The sequence below is a fragment of the Trachinotus anak genome, unplaced genomic scaffold (genome assembly GCF_046630095.1).
Source record: "Trachinotus anak isolate AG129_WGS33_773 ecotype Australia unplaced genomic scaffold, CSIRO_AGI_Tana_v1 ptg000012l, whole genome shotgun sequence".
Taxonomy (NCBI): Eukaryota; Metazoa; Chordata; class Actinopteri; order Carangiformes; family Carangidae; genus Trachinotus; species Trachinotus anak.
This window is the reverse complement of record NW_027273863.1, coordinates 402,707-427,792: the sequence shown is the minus strand read 5'-3', so window position 1 is coordinate 427,792 and position 25,086 is coordinate 402,707. Positions and strand designations below refer to the sequence as shown.

The 25,086-nt window shown below is 42.1% G+C and overlaps 2 protein-coding genes across 4 annotated transcripts in view; both read left to right on the top strand.

Moving 5' to 3' along the window:
- LOC139629178 (voltage-gated inwardly rectifying potassium channel KCNH6-like) overlaps window positions 1-25,086 on the top strand; it is a 43,121-nt gene that overhangs the window by 454 nt on the left and 17,581 nt on the right. For 2 of the 3 annotated variants that reach the window (XR_011692921.1, XM_071491628.1), the window contains exons 2-13: window positions 1,221-1,451; window positions 5,414-5,578; window positions 7,154-7,598; window positions 8,191-8,366; window positions 9,402-9,481; window positions 9,878-9,988; window positions 10,879-11,051; window positions 11,823-11,961; window positions 12,797-12,934; window positions 13,155-13,309; window positions 13,594-13,835; window positions 15,727-15,926. Coding sequence is in view for 2 of the 3 variants with exons in the window: in XM_071491628.1 (XP_071347729.1) it covers window positions 1,221-1,451; window positions 5,414-5,578; window positions 7,154-7,598; window positions 8,191-8,366; window positions 9,402-9,481; window positions 9,878-9,988; window positions 10,879-11,051; window positions 11,823-11,961; window positions 12,797-12,934; window positions 13,155-13,309; window positions 13,594-13,835; window positions 15,727-15,926 (2,255 nt within the window). In the remaining variant the exon portion in view is untranslated. The remainder of the gene's footprint in view (window positions 1-1,220; window positions 1,452-5,413; window positions 5,579-7,153; window positions 7,599-8,190; window positions 8,367-9,401; window positions 9,482-9,877; window positions 9,989-10,878; window positions 11,052-11,822; window positions 11,962-12,796; window positions 12,935-13,154; window positions 13,310-13,593; window positions 13,836-15,726; window positions 15,927-25,086) is intronic. The other variant, XM_071491629.1, reaches the window with a different exon arrangement.
- Window positions 17,392-21,371, top strand: LOC139629179 (uncharacterized). The gene is made up of 2 exons (XM_071491630.1): window positions 17,392-19,138; window positions 19,682-21,371. The coding sequence occupies exon 1, from the start codon at window positions 17,407-17,409 to the stop codon at window positions 18,796-18,798; it is 1,392 nt and encodes a 463-aa protein (XP_071347731.1). The 5' UTR covers window positions 17,392-17,406; the 3' UTR covers window positions 18,799-19,138; window positions 19,682-21,371.

The following is a 25,086-nucleotide window of genomic DNA, read 5'->3' as shown; positions in this document are numbered from 1 at the left end:
GTGTATGAATAGTAGTAAATGAAATTTCTGTAAGAAAGTTTGAAAAGGTTTGAAAGTTGCTTTGTTATCTGCAGTTAAAATGATTGATGGATGACTGGTGCTGGTTGTTGATACAGTGGCACCAGGTGGAGTGGGTCTTTTGGCGTCTCAGTGTGTGTGTGTGTGTGTGTGTGCTAGTTTAATCAGCTGATATGAATCAGTTGTGTGTGCCCAGCTGCAGTAAATGGTTGCCATAGTGATGGTAACTCTTTAGTTACAGCTGGTTCAAGCAGGGACTGGGCTGAGAGACCCCCTTTAAACTCTGGCTTACCAGTCAAAGACCATAACTAATATGGCCTGAAGCTTCATATTGTGTGAATTCATAATACATCATTTGCATAACTTAGTTTCTGGCGTCATAAATGCGGGAGGTAGAGCTATTTTAAAAATGCCCTTCTTTCTGTTGTCCTCCTCATTTTCTGGTCTCAGCTTAAATCTGCTGCTTTAAACTACACGGCTGAAGAGTTTCATGATGATAATACAGCCAGCGCAACAGAAAGGCTCATACATGAACCCATCTTCAAACCATCTCAAAAAAACCTACAATAATATATGATTTCTTATCACTGTAGCTTTTAGCACGACATCTGAGTTTACCAGGGAGCCTGCAGCTCTACCTGTTCCCACCTGTCTATGATCCCTCCCTGGTGCTGCTGCCTGGATCCACCTAATATAAAGATGGAGGGAATTCACAAACTAATCAGTCCAGCATCCTCTGGCATCCTCTAATTGTGCATCTAAACAAAGTGTGATCCATTCAATAATACTTTAATATATTCAATATTCAATAATCACATGATCTACTCATGATTACTGAACTGAACTGATTTTATTTTTCCTACATCTTAAAAAAGGACCTGATGTCATCCCACTTTTATAAGACTATTTTGCAATACATTATAATTTGTAAAGCCATTTCAAACAGTCCACACACCTGCTGCAGGGGATCTGTAACTATAACTAAATCCTACACATAGTAACTTTATATCCCAACAAGGATGTTTCATACAGCGAACTGTCTGAGGAGCATCCTGAGCTCTGTAGCCCACATTCCTCCATGTGTATAAGAAAGATAATGTGGGTCTTTAGATTCTGTGGATATTTTGCATTTTGGCATTTTATTTAAGTGCCATGTGAAGTTGTAACATCCCTCCTCTCTTCCCTGTCCTCTTCCTCTACAGATCGAAAGTTTATCATCGCCAATGCACAGGTGGAGAACTGTGCCATTATTTTCTGCAACGACGCCTTCTGTGGGATGTGTGGTTATAGCCGGGCTGAGGTGATGCAGAAACCCTGCACCTGTAGCTTCCTGTATGGACCTCACACCCGGAGACCAGCGGTGGCCCAGATGGCTAAAGCTCTGCTGGGAGTAGAGGAGAGAAAGGTGGAGATGTCCCTCTACACTAAAGATGGTACGATCCTGTTAGATTCTCATTGATTCAGTCATCATTTGTATCAATGATGGTAAGAATTATAAACTCCATGTATGAGGTCTGCCATGTATCAGCTTTAGCAGACTGAGTAATAAGTAATGTCATAACGAATGTAACAAAATCTAGGTGTATTTTTTTTATTTTATTTTTTTACATTTACCCCTTAAAACTGACATTGAATGGTACTCTATCTAGCGTAATAAAATTAAGAGGACTTGGTACTTTAAAGCTTTGCTGTTCTGACTTTAACCTTTCACATATGTAAAGAAGTGTGAAAAACAGAAGTCTACGCAACCTGACACATGAAATATAATCTATGAAAATTCAGAGATACAGAGGGAAGACAGAAACAGGAGGAAAGCAGGGAGTTAGCTGTCGAATATCAGGAAGGAAGAGCATGATAGAGACTGAGTGAGAATTAGAATAAGTGTGTGTGTGTGTGTGTGTGTGTGTGTGTGTGTGAGAGGGCTCAATAATCTTTTGGCTCTTTCCCTTATTCTCTAATCCGCTGCTTTATCATTTCTTTGGGCTGATATGGTGCTTATGCTCTAATGAAAACTATGATCCTATTTCCTCATTGTCCATAAAGACTGACACTGACCTTCACTATGACCTCCACACACATAAACAGACAAACACACACACACACACATACGCACGCACACACACACACACACACACACACACACACACACACACACACACACACACACACATAATTAGAAAATAGCATGTTTCCAACAGGATAATCCTCAAACTGTGAACTGATACTGAGACTAAATCGTGAGCTGTACTGACCTTTTAGAGGTGGATTACTAAATGACTGGATTTTAAAACTTTGACTCTGTTTTGGATTAGTGGCTGATTGTGGGGGAGAAGCTCTGATTCAAAGGCATTTATGTGGGAGCACACCATATGATATAGTTAATGGTGGTTGATTTACACTGTGAAAGCACAGTGTGCATCAGTAGGGTTACGTGTTATGTAACTGTGAAATTGGCTTTGAGAAAAAAAGGGCATTACCTGATTTCACACACATCAGTGTTAGTGCACTAGTTATAATTATTCAGCCTGCAAAAACAGTTGCACTATAGTCAAGACAATAACCCTGATGATGTCACTGGTTCTGCTGCATTGATTCTTATTTTTGTAAACTCCGTCGTGAATGAGTGAAAGTGGCGTTCTACTCTTCCGACCTGAATGACAAGCAGTGCGTCAGAAATGACACAGCGTTGCCGTTTCAAAAATAAAACCATTTTCTGATCTTATCTTGTGACTATGGAGTAAGCAAGGCTTAAAAGAAACCAACAGTAAGAAGCAGGAAACAAGCAGTGGTCACTTGAGCATAAGTAAATGTTATTTTGGGGCATCAGTTGTAATGACTGATGGCTTTCATTTTTCTTGGGAGGACTTTGCTTTGTTGATCTATTCACTCCAAGTTTCTGTGGCTCTGTAACAACATTACAAGCTCTCATTCACACAACCACTGAGGGTCGCTGTCAGAAGAACATAGACACAGGTGTTTATTTGAGCAAATTATCAGTGCTCTGATTTTTGGGCAGGACAGACTTTCTTTAAAGCCAAAGAACTTACGTGGCGAGAAGATAAATTAAATATAAAATGTTTGCTTTCCTTTTCCCAAAGCTCTTTGTTGGAGCAGCTGATGACAGTGTGGCCTCCTGGTTTAGATTATTTACAGGCGAAAGATTTGTACATATCTATTAAACAGGCCATCAAATTGGTTGTATCTCTGGCTTACACACTCCTCTTGTTTCAAAAGCATTTTGAAGACTATATTTCAACATGTAGCAGGCCCTGCAGGATCTCCTGACATATTTCTGGGCATAACTTGTTGATAAAAGGGGAAATATTGTAATATTTTTCATATGTTGCAGTAATGGTAGCGTATTTATCTCCCCTATAGCACAGTCTTCCCGTCTGCTGTCAGCCTTATCAACAAGGCTAGAGAGCCCCACTGTCACTGATCCCCCTGATCCCCAATTGCACCAACCACCAGCACAAATTCCTTGTATGTGGAAACATACTTGGCAATAAAACCGATTCTGATTCTGATTCTGATTCTGATTCTGATTCTGATTAGTGTATTTCCACTGATTAATGCCATAATGAATGTGTTCCTCAAGTAGCACATTAATCATGGTGAGACTGTGTGTGTGTGTGTGTGGTCTACCAGTCAAGTCATTGTGATATCTTTATTAAGGTAGAGTGTTAATCCATCCTGGCTGTCAGTTATATTGCATAAAGCTGAAATGCTTGACATGTAGGATTTGACTTCAGAGAGGTACACTGTGACTGCTGAGCTCACGCTGGATTATTCTTTACATAAATACTGACACTGTGCAAAATCCAGTTAGAGTGTGAATGTGACACAGTGTGAGCATTTTATGAGTGAGGTACGGTCAGTGTGTGCTGAAGACACCCTGAGTATCACTGCAGGAAGGTGAGAACGGAGACCACTGGAGGTCAGGAAAAATGTTTCAAAGCATCCAGAAAACAGTTTGAACTGGTCAGTTGTTCAAGTGGGGGGAACAAAGGTCGCACTGTACCAGGAGACAAGAGTTGCTCTCTTTGAGTTCCAACAGTGGGGTGTGTCTTACAGTGCCCTCAGGCTGCTGAGTAGCTGTCTGTACCCTGGATTTGGCTTTTACACTCTCTGCCATCAAGGTACTGCAGCCAAGCTTTTGGAGGGTGGTGGGGAAGGTGGACAAGAATCCAGGAAGCTGCAACAACCATGGCTCAGTGTAACAAAATACTTTGTTGCCCTTTATCTTTTTTTTTTTTTTTTTTCAATGGACCACCAGTTGGCTATAAAGTGAACTGAATCAGCAACAACCTAACTACACATATTATGTCACCATTCAGATAGTTTCAGTGTAAAGATTTAGAATCAACCTCTTGAAAATCTGTGGAAGGGCCCAAAGATCACACATTTTTTAAAAGATTTTTTATTGTGCAACATAAAGTGAGAAACGCAGAAAATAAAAAGACAGAGGACATTGTGACCATAGAACATAACAGACAAGTGTACATAAAATAAGATTTAGGTAAGTGTGTGTGTGAGTGTGTGTGTATGCGTGGTAGAATACTGGGAATTAATTGTGTATCCTAATAATAGTAATTTCAATAATAATGATAGCTGTTATAGGTATTATAGTAATGATTACCTAGACATTACAATAACTGTAAAAATGACAGCAATGATATAATAATAATGATGACTGTAATATTGCTGCTACTACTACTACTACTAATAATAATAATAATACTAATACTAATACTAATACTAATACTACTGCTTCCACCACTAATAATAATAATAATAATAATAATAATAATTTAAAAAAAATAATAATAAAGATCACACTTTACTGAATTCCCTCTGTGCATCTGTAAGTAAGGGTGGCTATACTGTTCTCTCTCACAGGGCAGTGTACTCTTAGTGAAATTAATGACTTACTATTTACTTATTTTATCTCAGACGTCTTGGGAAAACGATTCAGTTGACTGTGCTCTCCCCTCCTTCACTGTCCTCTGTCCCCTGGGTAATGCACATCCAATCGCTAGAGTTTCCAACAGTATGAAGACCCTTCTCTGCTTCTGCAATATTATAAATATATATTGGCCAAATGACACCTGTCATTAGGGACAGATGTAACTGATGTAGGAGGGAGGTTAAGATTTCAGCTCACAGAGATGTATATAATTGTTAAAATGTCATTGAGTGTATACACTCAGACGATATGATGAGCAGCACATGAATCATTTTCTGTCTGGTGTCGCCATCTACAGGAAATATTCAGAAGTACATGTGTGTACTATTATTTTCTCCTGCCTCAAACAAAAGCTGGTCACATGTCATCAGAAGGGAAATGAATTCTCCCCTTCATCCCACTCTCTTCTGCGTCTCTCTGTCACTGCAGGAGTGTGTTTCAACTGTGAAATAGATGTGGTTCCAGTGAAGAATGAAGACGGCCTGGTCATCATGTTCATTCTCAACTTTGAGCTTCCCACTGACCCCAGACCAGCCAGCAGGTCTCCAGACAGAGAGCTCAACAGAGTGCTGCGTATCCCCTGGATGAACATGGGTATGTCCAACATCAGTGAGTTCATAAATGAGGTATGAATGATGACGTACACACTCAGGCATTCAGCATACACACACTGACTTGTACAGTGTGTTCAGAAAGCGTTCGTCCCCCATCAGTCTACGCTCAATATCCCATAATGACAAAGCGAAAACAGAAATTTTTGAAATTCATTAAAAAGGAAAAACTAAAATGTCACGTTGACATAAGTCTTCTGACCCTTTGCAGTGACACCCCATGTCTCTTGACCATCTTTGAGTTGTTTCTATACCTTGAAAAGGTAAAGTCAGTTGATTGGACATGATCTGCTAACTGAAGGTTCCCAGGAGCACAGTGGCATGTTTGGAATAACCAGGAGTCTTTCTAAAGATGGGCCCTTCTCCCCCTGAGCAAAAAGGGGAGAAAGGCCTTGGTAAGAGTTTCTGGCTGAGCTCCAGAGATGCTGTGTGGAGATGAGAGAAAATTCCAGGAGAATGATATCACTGCAGCACTGATCTGGGCTTTATGACAGTGAAGCCTTTTTTTAAAAAAAACACCTAAAGGACTCAAGAGAAACAAGATTCTCTAGTCTGATGAAACCAAGATTCAACTGTTTGGCCTCAGAGGAAACCAGACAGGAAGTTTAGAACTGGGAGTCCATCTGGAAGTTTCTCCATCCCTATTTCCACACAGCATCTCTAGAAAACTAGGGAGGGGTTAATCCTCCTGTTTGTGATATTTTGCTAAGAGGCCCAACAACCAACCAGAACCTTACTCTGGAGTCCTGTCCCTCCCCAGGTTAACTGAGTGTCAGTTAGTTTATGGTAATTTCATTGAAACATAAGAGTTTTTTAAAATATACAAACAAAATACTGGCGTTAAATGAGATAATTAATGTTTAAAACTTTAAAGACTTTTAACACAAGGCACCTCTACGTTCAACAATGCTCGCCTACAGAGTGGCGACTAGCACAGCTCCCACCTACCTATGATCTGCAAATGAGCGGAGTCCCTCTCTGCCTTCAAAAATATATCTTTGCAGAGTACTTACTCACCTAATACGCCCCCTCTCTCTCTCTCTCTCTCTCTCTGTCCCTCTGAACCCATCTTTAGTGCTTTTTAAATAAATAACTAAATGAAAAAATAATTATTTTATGCACCTCCACACCTGCCACTTGTGCCAGTGAATACATTTTGAATGCAATGTAATGTTTTTCTTTTAACGAAGAAATGTTGTTATTAAATGTATTTTGCAAGTTGCAAATATGTTGATATTCAACATATCAGCTAAATGTTCTCTGACGGTGTATTTGTTTACTGCCAGAATATCTAGTCCAGCAGACCAGTATCCACTTGACTCAGGCGTTATTGAACTTTTTTGTGGATGAACTAAACATAACCACAACCGCTTCCTTAGTGGAGGCTAGGGGAAGAGTCCACAGTGACCTAAACAACCTGTTTATGGTCTCTAGTGTAACAGGCATCTGCCTTGCGCTCTTGTCTACGTGTCCAAGGCAGCTGTATTCCACCCTTTCTTTGTTAATTAGCTGTAAGAGATACTGAACTATCACTGTCTTCCTCTTGTGCTCCACCCAGCCTGGCCACAGCGTCTGCGCCTTCTCCTTCGCGCCCTCTGCCCCAACTCAGGTGTCCCATCACAGGACACAGAGCTGGGTTCTCCTCGTGCCGAACCCCTTCCTCTCGGACATGAGTCTGTGGCCCTGGACAAGCTGCTGTCCCTCCCTGAGAGGCAACACCTGGAGGAGCCAGGAGCCGGACTACTGCTCTGGGATGAAGAGGAGGAGGAGCAAATTAGAGGAAGAGAGAGGGATGACTTGGCAGTGCCCAGGCAGAGGAGTGAGGGAGAAAGAAAGAGAAAAGAAGGAGGTGATGGCGACAGGTCTCTGATGGATACAAGAACAGCAGGAGGAGGAGGGGGAGGGAGAAGAGGTGGGAGGCTTCACACAGGTCTGCCCACAGCTCCAAGCTCAGCACCCCCAACAGTGGTCCTGCCCCTTGCCTCCTCCCAAGCTCCACCAAGGTTTAAATCTTCTCATTTCCACATATTTTTACAAAGTTGTTTTACGACTGTCAAACGGACAAAAAATTCAACATAATTAACAAATTAAATTATCGAGGTTTTAAATAAGTTATTTTATTCACTTCTTGAGAAAGAAAAACTCAAATACACGTGTATGGATAATAAATAATTTAGTTTTTCTATATCAAAAATAAATCCTCTGTTTAACTATTTACAGTTTCTTTTCAGCCAAACATTAGTTCTAAGACTTGTTATTTGAAGACAGGAATATATCATATTAAATATAATAGGGCTGGTCTTGGAAAATAAAATGCAACGATAATTAAATGATAAGTTCATTTGCAACCTGATAACTTGTGATTTAAGGCTACAGTACCATTTTCTTTTCTATTGTCCATTTTCCTCCCTTACTCTGTATTGTACATCAGTTTTTTTTTCTTTTTTAGATATAGATGTGGGTTGTTGAGTGGGTATGGACATGAAAAAAGTATAATTAAAATAAAATGAAAGGTGGTCCAACAGTAACAGGGGACTAACAGACACTCCTGGCACTGGTTTGTAGGGTGACTTTACAATTGTGCATCCTGTCTAGGAGAGAGGAGAGAAGGAGAGGCCCAGGTGAAGATGACTGTCCTCTTCACATCCACCCTCCGTCCAGCAGCTTCGATGGCAGCTGTGTGAGTTTAAAACATTCCTCCTCAGTGGATGATATCAAGAGTGGGCAGAATTACTGGGAAAAGAGGCTGCAGTCGAGACACAGCTGCATTGGTGAGCATTTAATCCAGTTTAATCCCACTCCTGTGTTTATCACCTCATCTGAAAGTGCCACAGTTAGCCCAAGCAAGTGCAACCTACAACAGACTGTAGCAAACTTACTAAAATGACTTCCTCAAAAGCAGTAATGGTGATTTCTTTTCTTAATTCAAATGAAAAGAAATCACTCAATTCTACCTCTGGTAAAAAAGAGTTCATTTAAAGAAGCTATTTATAAATTCTGCTATTGCTACATTGCCAAGAATGTAGTAAAACTTACAAATAGCTCCTTTAAAATATTGCTATCGAAAATAATTAGACTAGCTAGATGTCAAATCTTCAATCTTCAACAATTACCCTAGCAGCAGAAATGGGGACATGTCGTAAAGGTAACTTGCTGTAGCTTTTTCCAAGCAGCAGAGGGCACCATCTTCAACATTGAAATCATATTGAAATCTGCAAGTGTACAGTAGTTAGGAGGAAAAAATGGTGATGCAACAAAAGCTGTGGTCAGCCGCAAGACCAGAAATTATATAATTTTACAATTTGGCATAATAGGATATTTTCCACACAGTTTTACACAGGTGATAATCTGACTCAGCTCCTGAGCTTTCTGGTTATGCCCCACAGTTTGCCCAGCCCTGTCAGTTTGGGAAGCTACTGTATGATAGCCTCATCTTACTGTGTTGTCTGGATAATTCCTGATGCTCTCATGTTTAGTAATCCTCTCAGAAATATGCCTTGTTCTTGGCCAGGTTGATTTAGAGAAGATTAAAACAAGCCAAAACCAAAAACCTGCACAATTCAATAGAAGGTAGCCCAACATGGGTGGAAAAGCATCCTGCTGATTTTCCATAACTTCTATAACTTCTACAAATTCTTGAAGAAGTAAAATCTGTTTAGCTTTGATGACAGGAGCAAAGGAAACACTGCAGCACTCTCAAAGCTGGAGACTCTTTCACATTCAAACCATTACGCTGAAAGCTGATTCCTCTCAAACCTAATTCCATAATAAATGCAACACAAGTTCTCCCCTCTTCTCTCCTTCAGCAGGTATAGCAACCATTAGGAAGACCAGTGCGCCTGTTGGGACATCAGACACTGATTTGCGCTGCCGAACCAACAACCAGGTAACACAAGCAGACACACACGAAACAGTCTGTTTAGCAGTTCATTACATCAATGATTGAAATCTTCTAATACTTCACAAGCTGGGGCTGTATTGTCGAACATGTGGTGCTGCTTGACAGTTACAATATGGTTAAGTTTTGGCTCATACAGGGAGAGTGGCCAGTTGATTGTAGACTGCTTTTTTGAGTTATCTTCTTTGGAATTAAGTTATCACATTTTCTCATTGAATGATACTTTAAGATCATCACAGGCTCTGACCTTTGACCTCTTTGTCTTGATTGCTGGTAATGTTTTTTTGCTGCACTCATAAATTTCTCTGAATTGAATCATGGTCCAGTCATTGTGTGTGTGTGTGTGTGTGTGTGTGTGTTTGGTCTGTGCATCTGATTACCCAGAGCCCACTGGATACAAAGACAGACGCCTTTATGGCATTACCTCCTGGTGAGATCAGACCTCCTTGCAAACTGATCGACAGAACGCACCATGTCACTGAGAAGGTCACCCAGGTTAGTAGAGATAACTTAATGTTTCTTTACCGAACTAACCAGCTGTCCGTCCAGTTTTGGGTTGTTTCCAGTCTGAGTCATCTCCACTCAGACCATCAGCAAGCACATTCAGTCCACTACTACATGGAGAGTAATCACGATCCAACATCCACAATGTGACGTCCAACTACATTCATGTCAGTTGTCCATTAGGGAGTGTGTTTTGGAGTATATCACTAGATGTCCCTCTTCACAGCCACATGGACTGGCTTCTCACCTAATCAGCAGAGTGATGGTGAGGGTGGAACCCAGCAGTCTTTTGGTAGATTTTTAATTTTTTTTTATTTAGACAGGGACAGTGCACAATTAAACATTAACCTTGTATAAACATGGAAAGATGCATTGTACCAGGTTATAGCAAAAAAAAAAAAAAAAAGTTATTTCCACTGGTAGTCCCTGAGCAGGTACATAAAAGACAGAAAAGATGTAAATGGAATATAAAAACCAGGCTGAACTTACAAGCAATATCATCCCAATACACCACCCCATCTGACCCCAAACAGTACAAGATTACAGTTACAACACAAAGTTGCAATCACAACTTCCAAAACACAGTCATTTTCACACCATAAAACTAATCTGCACCACTCCAACTACATACATATGTGCAATCACTGCATAATCCAGGAGATCTGCATGGTCCAGGAGTCATTTTCTAGTGATACAGATAAACATTGCTAACCATCAACATTATTAAAACACCAAATGAGGGACTATCTTTTGAAAAAATGTTGTTCATCTCTCCAGTAGAGTTCCACATACTTGGAGCATCTATAAACAAGACACAAACACCTCACAAACACACTTCCTACAGCTGTAAATGAATGAACAGACAGATCTCCCTTCTCCAGGTTCTGTCTCTGGGTGCTGATGTACTGCCGGAGTATAAGCTGCAAACTCCCAGGATCCAGAAGTGGACCATCCTTCACTACAGTCCCTTCAAAGCGGTGTGGGACTGGGTTATTCTCCTCTTGGTGATTTATACAGCGATCTTCACCCCTTATTCTGCTACATTTCTACTGAGGTTGGTGGAAACTCACACAAGAGTGATGCTGACCTGACCCACATGAGTTCGTTATTAAGATCTGAGGTTTCCCCTGCTGTCCTCTAAACAATTGCTAGAAGTGAAAGGCGAAGGTGGATAATTTCAACAACTAGTCATGTCAACATATACCTTTTGGGTGGGGCACATCTCAGCAGCTCAGCAGAGAGAAGAGTGACCATAGGCAGCAGAGGTTGAGCTCTAATGGTTTGGTGAAACATTTTGGTCCAGCGCCATCCTCAGGTCACGATCTTAATTTAGCTGACAAAACATGACTCGTCAAATCTGCAGATTAAATCTGAAATGACCCCATAACCTTCTTCCTTTGTCATTCACAGGACAAACTTTTCTGGCCTCACAGGGTTCAGAGAATACCAGAACTGTCTGTGTGTCCTCACATCAGACTTTAATGTGGTTGAAACTTTAACTTGGTGTTTTCTTATTGGAGCAGGTGTGGACCTAATTCCTAACTGACGCAGGCTACCCCAGATAAATATACAACTTATATGAAACTGACACTATACCAATGTAAAATATTAGAGAAAGTGTTATATTGTGTTATGTTATGTATCATCTATAGGTCAATGCTGTGGACATGTCTGTAAATGTGTCTTAAATTTCATGTTATCCTACAGATAATGCTTTTAATCTTGCAGTCAAAATTATTTCCACTGTCGTGCCATGTTTTTTTTTTTCAGTGGATTTTTTCCTTGTCTCATCAATGAATGAATGAATTGATGTGTTTTCCTTTAGTGACCAGGAGGAGGCAGCGATGCAGACCTGTGGTTACTCCTGCTCTCCCCTCAACGTGGTGGATCTTATAGTGGACATCATGTTCATTGTCGACATCATCATCAACTTCAGGACCACATATGTTAACTCCAACGATGAGGTGAACTGATCTGATTTAACTGGCTGCTCCACCAACTTACCGTCTTTGTTACTGACTGACAGAGTGACTAATTAACCAGTTCACTAACAAACTAACTAACTGTCTCATTTACAGAGAGTTTGTGTCAGGGTAATGTGAGCTGTGGATGTAGAGAAATTAATAGAAAAAAATCCAGATTTTAACTGTAGCTCACTATGATTTCCCCTTCATGTCTCTTTGTTTTTTAACTCCCATGTTTATCTGTATGAATCTTCAATTTAACAAAGAATTTATTTTTGATATAGAAAAACTAAATTTTATTGTCATTTTTTCTTGCTTTAGTTATTTTAACTAAGAGAAAAAATAAGCAGAACCTATGACCCTGTTCACACCTGGAGCTAACGTGTTTCAGGTGATCCCATTACAAATGGACAGCTCTAAGTTTATCAGTTCAATGCGTCTCCACGTGCATCTTGAGGGACCACTTGTGATCAGATATCACTTCCCTGCTTCATATGCAAATAAATACAAACTGTATGCGTTGTTGATTTTAGCCAGTTGGACAGACGGGTCCATTGTCACTGTATTTGTGACGGAGAGGAGAGGAAGCGAGAGAGAGAGAGAGGGAGAGAGAAACTGAAACTGTGTTGGGACTAATTAAACTGCATCAGAGGACGTCAGTAGGGTAGGCGCTCCTTCAATGTGGCCCAGGTTGTATTTGCATTGACACTGCTAAAAGAATGTGACCTCAGTGTGTCTTGGTTGCACTCATACCTGAACCTGAGCTGTCCACTTGTGATTCACTCATTCTTAAATGTCACTAAAGCTTAAAAACGTTTGTGTTGTGTCTCCTCAGGTGGTGAGCCAGTCTTCCCGGATTGCAGTCCACTACTTCAAAGGCTGGTTCCTCATTGACATGGTGGCAGCCATTCCCTTTGACCTCCTCATCTACCGCTCAGGAGAGGAGGTGGTTAGGGGAAGTGGAGAGGGAGAGGTAGGGAGGAGGGAGGGAAAGACGAAGATGAGGGTGAGGGGTAAGAACTGGGATAGTAGTGAGGACTGTCAGGATTGCAGGGAAACGAGTAAAAGAGAAAAGAGGAGAAAGCCTTTATTCATTTTATGTTTTATATTTGTTCTAAAAGGTTTTTCTATCACTCACTTTATATTTTGGTCCAGTCACATAGAAATACTGCTGCTCTCTTTCTTCCTAACAGACCACCACACTGATTGGTTTACTGAAGACAGCTCGGCTACTGCGATTGGTTCGTGTAGCCAGAAAGTTGGATCGTTACTCCGAGTATGGTGCTGCTGTCCTCTTTCTCCTCATGTGCACCTTTGCCCTCATCGCCCACTGGCTGGCCTGCATCTGGTACATCACTCTACTTCATCCTGTAGTTTGTGTGACTGACACCCAAACTTTGTTAAGAACAGAAGTCACGCAGACCACTGGCAAATCAATTTCATCACGTTAATATGTATGAATAAAATATACATGGGTAAAGTATAAAAATATAAACAGCTTTATCACAGAGAAAAACGATAAGTTAATTATTTCTCAAATGACATGATGAAAGATTTTTTATTTCTGTACTCAGTGATGAAAACGATTGTAAGCTTTATTTCAAGCGTAGGATGTTGGTCCTCTTGCTCCAGGTATGCCATAGGTAACGTGGAGCGGGCAGCCGCAGCCGGGATCGGCTGGTTGGACACTCTGGGCGGCCAGCTGGGCAAGCCATACAACGACTCCATCATCGAGTCAGGTCCTTCCATTAGAGATAAATATGTCACAGCTCTATACTTCACCTTCAGCAGTCTGACCAGTGTAGGCTTCGGGAACGTCTCCCCAAACACCAACTCTGAGAAGATCTTCTCCATCTGCGTCATGCTCATCGGCGGTATGTCTAAAGACAACCTGCTTGGCCATGTCGGTTTTTGACTCATAGTAATTTAGTTTGTAGTTTAAGTTTAGAAATGACCATTTATTACAAATGACAGAACAAAGAATCTGATAAGTAACAAGGTTTCTGTTACTAAATCAAAAAAATCTGGCTCATCAGTAGGAGGCTGAGGAACTGCAGGGAACTACAACCACAAACAGTGCTGGCATGAGCCATGCATTCATATAAGAATCTAGACCACGGGAAGTAGTGATACATTGTTTTAGTTTTAGTCCAGTTTGTATTCACAATAGCCTTTTGCTAATGCACCAAAATAAAGACAAGTTATAAAGTTATAAAGACAAGTTAACATTAAGTAGTTATACAGTTAAGTTATACAGACGGACAAATAGCTAATTGACTGGACAGTTGGCATCATTAGTGCTTTATAAAGACATGTCAGATGTCCTAGTGACTGACAGGAGGTAAGTACATTTATGTTCTCTGGTGTCACAAAGCTCACCAAGAGATGGGTATAGATCGGACGGGAATACTTTATTCGTCCCCCAGGGGAAATTCAATTTCTAGTTTCATGTGCAGTTTATATTAATGGTCAGGTCACGATCTACTGCGGGAACCTCCCTGTAGATGCGTGGATAAATACAAAAGAGTACATCATCTCTCAGTTTAAGCACAAACAGCGATCCATATTTAACCATTACTCCATGACAGGCACATCCACTTACCTTAACATCTTTCATGACATATTTTGCTCTGATCTAAGTCAGACTCTCACCTTGAAAAGGACCAACACTGATCTGTGTTACACCCCCTGGATCCTGAACATGCTTTCTACAGACATTACAGGTTGTTTCCAATCTACACAGCGCAAGTGCAGTGTCTACTCATGGTCCATAAGATACTGCATCATACAGCGGCAGCAACACAGTGCTCATCTGTTTTTGCCTGCTGTCTTTGATGTTGTCGCCTCCTCCGTGACATTTTCTCCCTCATGTGTTTTGCATACAGTAGAGAGGGTTAAACGTTGGAGCTCTGCGACTCAGAGGTTACTAGCACATGAGGAGAGCTCTTTCCGGTGTCAGCTGGTGATGAAGTCAGCCTGAGCAGACAAATTCCACTTCTCAGGGTGGCTGCACCAGTTTTTCTTCTGTTGTAGCTTGAGAAGGGGTCTGGTGGATGCCCCCTTTGTAGGTCTGTCCAGGAGAATAAGATCGGTTGGAGATGCACACCAGTTCTGGAGTCTGAGTCCTCACTTAGTGGGGGATGTATAAAGCTAGAGGGGGTCAGTAGTCGTTGGTTTGGGTTCCTCAGTCCTAGTCTTGTAGTTGTTTTCAGTCTTTACACAGCAGTTACTGCTGTACATGTTGTATAGTCTCTGAGTCACCGTCACTGCTCAGGTCGTCGTCACCATAGTTATAGTCTCCAACTGTATCGAAGTTTTGTGGGAGGTTCAAGGTCCAAGAAGGTGTCTGAGATCTGGTCATTGCTCTGTCTGTCACCACAGCCGCCTGGAAAGCAAGTCGTTAAGCTAGCGGTTATTAACGACCTCACCACTGGAACGCAGCAGCAAAACACAATACCCGTCACAGTCAGGCCAACGGCAGGCACCCTTCACCTTTTTAACCACGTAAACCAGTCATGACATTCTCTACCTTTGTGTCGTTGCCTTGGAAATGAAATTGGGGGCAAAGCTTCTGAATGAGCACAATATCATTCAAATAACCACATTCTCCAAGATTACTTACTCCACCTTTGAATATGTTTTATAAATTCTTTTGTTGATTTCTTCTTCTCTGTTTTCCAATGAACACTAGATGGTCAACTATTAAACTCCTTGTTTGAATCAAAGGTAAATGACATGAAGTCTCTGTTTGTGTCTCTTCTCCAGCTTTGATGTACGCCAGTATTTTTGGTAATGTGTCAGCCATTATACAGCGGCTTTACTCCGGTACAGCGCGCTACCACGCCCAGATGATGAAAGTGCGGGAGTTCATCCGCTTTCACCAGATCCCCAACCCCCTGAAGCAGCGGCTGGAGGAGTACTTCCAACATGCATGGTCATACACGAATGGGATAGACATGAACGCTGTGAGTAGACTCTCAGGTGATCGAACAGTGTCACCGTCAGCCATACTGGAACTAATCTCAACAGAATTGTTCTTATTTATAAATGAGAACTGATTATTTTCACCATAAATGTAATGGAGTTTGTGTTCATTCTTTTATATAAAAGCTTTTTGTAACCCAGGTTACTAGGCCCTTATTAGTAGTCCAGTTCACCAGTTAATTGATTAGATCAATAAATTAATAAATTCATATTTTTTGTGACAGATAAATAAATAAATAGGGTTTGATTTAAAATAATCTTACATAAAATGAGTAAATAGGATTTATGATTAAAATCATAAATATGTCAATAAATAGATTAAAAACATCAATATACATGTCATTTATCTGTTTAAAAAAAGAGTATTTTGTTTTATTTCAAGTGTAGCGAATGTGCCTTTCTCAAAGTGTACAAGATTCAGGGGCATGAGGAGTTCGCGGGATAGTAACGTAGCTTAACCAATCAGACGCCATCAGGGCGTACGTGCAGTCATGTTGTTTTTCCCTCTCTCTCTTTCTGCTGGACCTTCGTCGAGGTGGCTGCATACCAACCCTTCGCTGCAGATATTACTGTTTTTGTGTGAGAGAGCCAGATATTCCAACATCTGTGTGACTTTTATCATCGGCGCAGAGAGCGAAACACCTGGACTGATGAGAGCCGTGTACTCTGCCTTGTGCCCGGCGTGTGTGTGTGTATATGATCCTTGAGCCTCTGGCCGGGTTCTTTTCTTTGTATGGATTCCTGGGTTGAGATCTGCATGAAGACTTCTTTTTCTTCTTCTGCTGGGATTCCTCCCATTCTGTAAAGCCTCAGTGGTTGTGGCGAGCCACCCAAAACGGAGACTGTGATTTATTTAGAGACTGGGTTTATTGAAAACTGTTGTTGATATCTCATGTGTGTGCTGAAGATTTGAATTTATTTATTTATTTATTTTTTTTATTTTTTGTTTTATTTAAGTCAACACAATATAACACACTTAAAAACTTACCTGTTGGTCATGTGAATTCTTTACTCTGTCACTTAATGCACATTGCTGATACCCCTTTCTCCTGTAGCGATCTAGACTTCAGATTTTTCTGGTCCACGAGGTAATTAATGCACTGATAAAATAAACTGTATCTCCCAGTCTTTACCACTAGCAGTTAGAGCTGAGGCAGGTTACAGAAATTGGCGAGCCAGCCTGGAGAAAGTGGAGTATTATTGAGTGACGAGTAAAACTGTAAGCAACAATACAGTACAATGGATATAGTGAAAGATGAAAACATAAATGTTCCAAACTCAGTTATTGTTAATGGGTTAACTCAAACTGAAGTAGATGAGGAGCTTGAGAGTCACCTGAAACACTACGGCTCTATTAATAGAGTACTAGTTATTGATGATCCAAAATCAGAGTATCATCACTGCTCCATTGTAGAATTTGCAAAAAGCTCTGCAATACACACAGCCACTCCATCGCCTAGCATGGCTGCTAGCTCGAAAACTCAACACCCAGCATCTCTGTCCATCAAAGCCAGTGGTAATGATGATAGTGCTGCAGTGACACGTTCAGTGCTCACCATGAATTATGTTAATCCTCCTGCTGTACAACGGGTCATTGTTGAACATGTCATGCGAGCTAATGAAGCTATGTCTCTCATGCACTCTTCATTTCGCCTCAGACCTTTCTCTAGAAAGTTTCCTCGTCCAAACAGTGAGCTCGACTTTGACACCTGGAGAGCAAATGTTGACTTATTCTTGACAGATCCCTCCATGTCTGACCTGCACAGAACACACAAGATCTTGGACAGCTTATTTCCTCCAGCTACTGATGTCATCAAGCATGTCAGCCCTCAGGCTTTGCCGTCGGTGTATCTTCAGCTACTTGATTCAGTCTATGGCTCTGTAGAGGATGGAGATGAACTGTTGGCCAAGTTCATGGGAACGCTGCAGGACAACGACGAGAAGCCTTCTAACTATCTGAACCGCTTGCAGGTTGCTCTGAGCACTGTGGTCAGACGAGGTGGTATCGCAGAGAGTGAACGAAACCGCTACCTCCTGAAGCAGTTCTGTCGAGGCTGCTGGAATGATGGATTGATCGCTGATCTCCAGCTGGAACGGAAATCAAATGCACCGCCCTCCTTTGCTGAACTGGTGCTTCTGATCAGAACAGAGGAAGACAGACTGGCAAGTAAACATAACCGTATAAAAAAACACCTTGGACTGCACAAGTCAAGTCCTGCTGTCCCCAAGTTCAGAGCTGCAGCACAACAGTTAGTTGCATGCAGTTGTGCTACACCTGAGAAGGAAGTGACTGATACTGACGTCTTCAAGAAACCGCTTAACGAGATACAAGCCCAGGTTGCTGTCATGCAGACTGAAACTCCACGTAAAGCCAAAGTGAACTGTCCTGACACAACTGAAATCGCCACATTGAAAAGACAGATTGCTGACATTCAAGCACAGGTCACTGATATGAAGAAAACAACTGAGGGAGCTAAAAGCGACCACCTAGAAGCAACAGAGATTAAAGCATTGAAACATCAGCTTGCCTTTCTTCAAGCACAGGTGAGTCCACTCCAAGCTCAGAGTCATCAGGTATCATTGCCTGCATTCTCAAGAGACTTCTCCATGACAGCTCAACACCAGTCGCCCAACAAGAGAGTAAGCGGACAGTCCAGTTCAGGGCCAACAACAAACAGCAGGCCCCGTCCATGGTACTGTTTCCGCTGCGGTGTAGACGCTCACCTGGCAGTCAACTGTGAGAGTGAACCCAATCCTCTTCTCGTCAAGAAAAAAAGACAGCTGCTTAGAAAGAAACAACGGCAATGGGATCAGCAAAATGGCAGCACTGGCGTCCAGCAGTTAAACTACTAGAAGCCCCTGTTGCAGGGCAAACAGGGACTCATACCCCTTTTCCACCAAACTGGTTCCAAGGCTGGTGCTAGTGCTGGTGCTAGAGCTGGTTCGTGGTTGGTTCAACTACGAACCGGTTTGCTTTTCCACAGGCGGGTGCCAGCCAGAGAGCCACGTCATCACGTCAATGTATACGTATACGTCACGTCATTTCACCACAACAAAGATGGAGGACTACGTTGCGGTTCAAGTGTTGCTGTTGGCTTTTCGAGCCTTTCTTGGGGAGCAAAATTTGGCGATCCAGCAAGTAAATACTGCTCGACGATTATGCCACGAACAGCGATCACGCTCGAGAAGACGGGTAAGTGTCCAACACGTGTTACTCTTATAAACTGAACATAAGATGCACGTTAGCCTTTGTTGTTCTCAACGTTAGCCAAGAGCTCGTCCTCACAGCCCGCCCAAATTCAACAAACAGTCAAATGTTCTGCGGTGGAAAACGACTTATTTCAACATTATAGGATACTTCTTTTTAGTTTCTTTTCGACTTTGGATGCAGTAATCGTAGATATGAACTTACTTTGCTCTGAGGATACTTTGCTCTGTGTAATGTGGTGTTTTCATTGTCTGCATGTAGTAATGTAACACATAAAAGCTGATATGAAACTTGCTAACGTATACACATGAATTACTTTCTTCAGGGAGTAAAATCTACCCGGGGAAACATTTCTCTAATCCCATAGTCTGATCTCAGAAAGCATTTTTTTACATGGTAATTGCTATCAATGTGTGTGTGCCATGTAGATATATACAGAGTATATGTGTTTTTATTTTATTTGTTGCTCAGTTGTACTGCATTTAAAAATCAAGTCAATACTCTGTCTGTGTATTTCTATCTTAACAGGTAGCTTTGTGGCTGAGGGCACAGCGGCGGTCAGCTGTTGTCTGGGCATATCCACGGTCCAAGCACTGGTGGGACACAATTGTTCCTGATTTCAGCTCTCATCAGTTTGTGCAGAATTTCCGTGTGTCCAGGGAGTCGTTTGAGTACATCTGCACTCAAGTCAAGCATGCCATGGGGAGAAGAAACACAAACTACCGTTTGTGTATCCCGATCGAGAAGCGTGTTGCAATAGCCATCTGGAAGCTGGCAACTGGGAGTGAGTACAGGACCATCAGCCATCTTTTTGGAGTAGGCCTGAGCACGGTTTTTAATTGTCTTCAGGACTTCTGCAACGCAGTTATCAAGGTTCTACTTCCTGCCCATATCACATGTCCTGATGCTGACAAGTTGGTCGAACTAGCCACATTCTTCAATAATTGTTGGAGAGTACCACAGTGTGTCGGTGCCATGGATGGAAGCCACCTCCCAATTATTGCACCTGAGGAGCATCCGCGAGACTACTACAACCGTAAAGGATGGCATTCAATTATTTTGCAAGCAGTGGTGGACGGTAAAGGTCTCTTCTGGGATGTGTGTGTTGGCTTTCCAGGGAGTGTGCACGACGCAAGGGTACTCCGGCAGTCACATTTGTGGGAAATTGTAAATGATGGGGAATTACTGAGCCAAAACAAGGTGTCCATCTCTGGCTGTGATGTTGGGCATTATCTGATTGGTGACCCAGCCTACCCCATGCAGAACTGGCTCATGAAGCCCTTTTCGGACACTGACAGACTGACCCCTGAGCAACGCGCCTACAACTACAGGCTGAGCAGTGCACGATCGGTTGTGGAGATGTGTTTTGGAAGACTTAAAGGACGTTGGAGATGCCTCCTGAAAAGGAATGACAGCAAGCTGGAGCTGGCCAAGAAAATGGCACTGACTTGCTGCGTGCTGCACAGCATTTGTGAGGAACATGGGGACAATTTCAGCGAGGAGCATCCAGACAGGAATGTGATCATTCAACCTCCACTTCAGGCATTGCCCAACCATGGCAATCCTGAAGGAGCTGACATTAGAGCAGCATTAATGCAGTACTTCAACAGAGGGAATGAGTGATGTACAATACATATCTGTTGTCATGTTCAACGAATCTTTTGCCATGAATTTTCAGTAAATCCAAAGTAAAGTTACCTGCCATGTTGTCTTCTTTGATATCATATGATGAAGTGACCAACTGAAGTTACCAACAGAAAAAAAACACTATTTCTACACTACAGGCAAAAAAAATTTTTTTTTCATGCAGTGGTCAATTGAGATTTTGTCTCAAGCTCCTATAAATACAACACTGAAAACATTAAAATGTTTTTCATGACCTTTAGTTGACTTGCAGCATTAAGTCTGACCGCCGTTTAAATCTTTAACTGCTGTTTTCTCAAAATTAGTTTTTTATCATATTCCAGAGCAGTATTCTGAAGATATTTAGAGGGATTTGTTAAGAAATCATTCCTATCCTTATTTGTCTCATTATAATCAAAATATGGCAAAAATATGCTTTGTTAAGGCTGTGAACAGTATATTTTGATTTCCTGAAAGCAGATTCTAAAATCCCTCCATTTTTTTCATTTGTGTGTTAACAAAATCAAATAAGAATTTAGCACCTGCCTTTATCATACATTCAGATTTATGTACCAAAAGTTGATGCAAAATTGCCCACTTTGGATAACAATACCTAATATGCATAATTAAACTGTTTCTTCATACTAGTGTATGTGATCAAATGAGAATTTCATAGTGATATAATTTTAAAAGAAATTGCCTATACTCACCTGTAGTGTCTATCCCTAAAAACAGTAAATGGCTGAATTTTCATATTGTTGCATCTTGCATACCTGCAGTTAACTATTTTAGGAATTCAGATTTATTCATATCTTACAAGTTTTACTGGTACCCATAAAGTGAGACAATACTGATGCAGATGTGTCAACTTTGAAAATGGCTTTATTAACAACAACAACAAAAACTCTGCACCTTACACATTACTATCAAGTACATTTGAGAGAAAAAGGGGTGAAAAGAAAGACAGAAAGAAGGAGAGGAAGAAAGAGAATGAAAAGAAGGAAGAAGTGAGAAAGGAAGAAAGAAAGATAATGAAAAGAAGAGGGAGGAAGAGAGAAAGGAAGGAGGAAAAGAAAGAAGGTAAGGAAGACAGAGAATGAAAGGAAGGAGAGAGAGAAAGAAAGATATCAATATATCAGTTTGTCCCAGGAAGGGTTAATATCCAGACTAGTGTTACTATATACCCAGTAAAACAAATCTTACCTGATCTGGAGTGTCCAGAGACTGATGAGCGACTTGAGGAGGAGGATGGCGTCGGTGAGCTACTTCTCCGGGGAGTTGAGTGCAGCAGCTCCTCATTAACATCCAGTTCTGTGAAGTCTATAAGCAAAAAAAGAGAGAGCAGTGTTTCAATAAACAAACTTACACTTAAACACACGATTAGCCGTTTGTGAGGCCAAATGTAGGGTAACGTTGCTACGTTAAACAATGGCAAATCTACAAAGTAGCATGCTAACGTTAGCTGTTGTTATAGGGTAGCTTTTGATCAGCAAACATTACCCAAGTAACACTGATTTCAGAAAAGTAGAAGTTAAACTACAAGCCAAGTTAAACTACAACTGGCGAAACATTTGAAACAATAAACTTACCAGGCTCCGTGGAGGTTTGCTCCAGGGTTGTGTCCTCCTGCATCGACTCCAGCATGGCTGTGGCTGAATTCAGTGCTCCGGTAGCGTTGCACGCCGGTCGGTCACCGAGGACAGCATCGAGCATTTCGAAATGCGGGCTGTTAAAGCATGGCCGACCATTGCCACTATGTCCTAGCTCAGTCTTTTGGTCCCTGTACTCCTTCTTTAGCTTCTTTAGCTTGTTCACGATCTGGTCAATGCTGCGCTCGTAGCCTCCTGCCGCCATTTCTCGCTGGATCTGTTCAAAGACCGGTTTAGTCCTTGTAGCTCCCTCCAGTTTTCTCTGGATCTCCGAGGAGGACCACACTGCCAGGAGACAGGTTATCTCCTCCACTGACCACTGCTGTTTTGTTTTAACATCCATTGTTTAATTTAAGTTCTTCTTTTTCTGTTGGTCTCGTCTCGTCTTATCCCAAAATCGTCTTTTTAAAAACGGCGCTCTAAACTCTGCTTTGGTTGGTCAATAATCCCGCCCCCGCTCGCTGACGTAAGCCCGAAGCCCCCAACGTAACATGGTTCTTTCTACTGGCCCAGCAAGGAGTTGGTGCTTGCCTAGCACCGGTTTTGAGAGCCAGGAACCGGTGCTTTGTCTGTGGAAAACCAAAGAACTGGTGCTAAGTCTGGCTCTAGACTTAGCACCAGCCCTGGAACCAGTTTGGTGGAAAAGGGGTATAAGAGATCAACCAAATGCCCTAGAAAAATAAAGCAAGTGGCTAGCAAGTGTGGTAATGCTAACACCACCTCCACCATTCTGCCACCCAAGCTGGTTGGAACAAAATGTACGGCTCAAGTCACTATTGAGGGCCACAAAGTTAACTGCCTATTAGACACGGGATCTCAGGTGACCACTATCCCACTGTAATTTTTCCAGACTCACCTGTCCCATCATTCCTTGAAATCCTTGGACGATCTTTTGGATGTAGAGCTGCAAATAGAGGGAGCCAATGGAGAGGCCGTGCCTTACCTTGGGTATGTACAACTCAACCTGTTGTTCCCAAAGGAGTTTTTGGGAAAACAGACTGACGTCCCTATGTTAGTGTTGGTCGTCCCTGATGTGAACAGTGTGCCTCAAGTCCTCATTGGCACCAACTCATTAGATGTCCTCTATTCCAGCTATGTCGAAAAGCATGATTGTCGCCCTCAGTCATTCCTTCCTGGCTACAGAGTGGTTTTGAAAATCCTTGAAGTACGGAAAAAGCAGGCAAGTACTGGAGCTCTTGGGCTGATCAAGGCGTGAAGCAACACCCCCAAAGTGGTGCCAGCAGGCGGCACAATCGTTGTGGAAGGGCAGGTCCACATGAGTGGTGCCCACCAGGATAAGTGGGCTGTCGTAGAGGCTGCATCTGTGTCGTCCCTTCCTGGCGGATTGCTGGTCGCTAGCTCCCTGTGCACCTTACCTGTCAAGCGCCCTTGCTCAATGTCAATCCTGAGGAATGAGACTCAGCATAACGTTACCATCCCTCCGAGGACAGTGTTGACTGAGATTCACGCCGTTCAACAGGTGATGGGGAAGGAGCTACCCGCTGATTCGACCACTCCTGAAACCAAGAGGATGGAGTTTGATTTTGGGGATTCCCCCCTACCACCAGAGTGGAAAGAGTGAATCACAAGGCTGCTCAATAGCATGCCTAAGGTCTTTTCTCAGCACGACATGGACTTTGGTCATACCAACAAGGTAAAGCATCACATCAACTTGAGCAACAACACTCATTTCAAACACCGACCCAGACCCATCCATCCACACGATGTTGATGCGGTTAAGAAACATCTTGAAGAGCTGCTAGATTCTGGTGTCATACGTGAGTCAGAGTCCCCCTTCGCATCCCCCATTGTTGTTGTGCGAAAGAAAAATGATTCGGTGAGGTTGTGCATCGACTTTAGGAAACTCAACTCACAAACCATAAAGGACGCTTACGCTCTACCAAACCTAGAGGAAGTATTCTCCCTCTTGACTGGCTCTAAATGGTTCTCAGTCCTTGATTTAAAATCGGGCTATTACCAAGTGGAAATGGAAGAGGCTGATAAACAGAAGACTGCGTTCGTGTGCCCCCTGGGCTTCTGGGAATTTAATAGAATGCCCCGGGGGTTACCAATGCACCAAGTACGTTTCAGCGATTGATGGAGAAATGTGTGAGTGATCTCAACTGCAGGGAGGCGCTGGTTTTCATCAACGATCTCATCATCTTCTCCGACACCTTGGAGCAACATGAGTCAAGATTACTTCAGGTCCTTAACCGACTGAAAGAGTTTGGTTTAAAATTGTCATAAGAAAAATCTCCAAACCTCCGTGAAGTATCTTGGTCATATTGTCTCCCAGCATGGGGTTGAGACAGATCCGCAGAAGATTGAAGCCTTGAAGACCTGGCCAGTACCTGAAAACCTCAAACAACTGCGCTCTTTTCTGGGTTTTTCTGGGTACTATAGACGGTTTGTGAAGAACTACTCGAAGATCACCAAACCTCTAAATGACCTCACAGCAGGGTACCCACCTCTCAGAAAAAACAGTCAAGGAAGAGAAAAAACTCACCTGTACTTCCATCCAAAGGAATCCTTTGGAAAGAGGTGGACTCCAGAATGTCAAAGCGCATTTGAGGAGATCATTGACAAGCTCACCACCGCACCTGTCTTAGGATTTGCGGACCCCAAACTCCCATACGTCCTTCATATTGACGCAAGCACAAC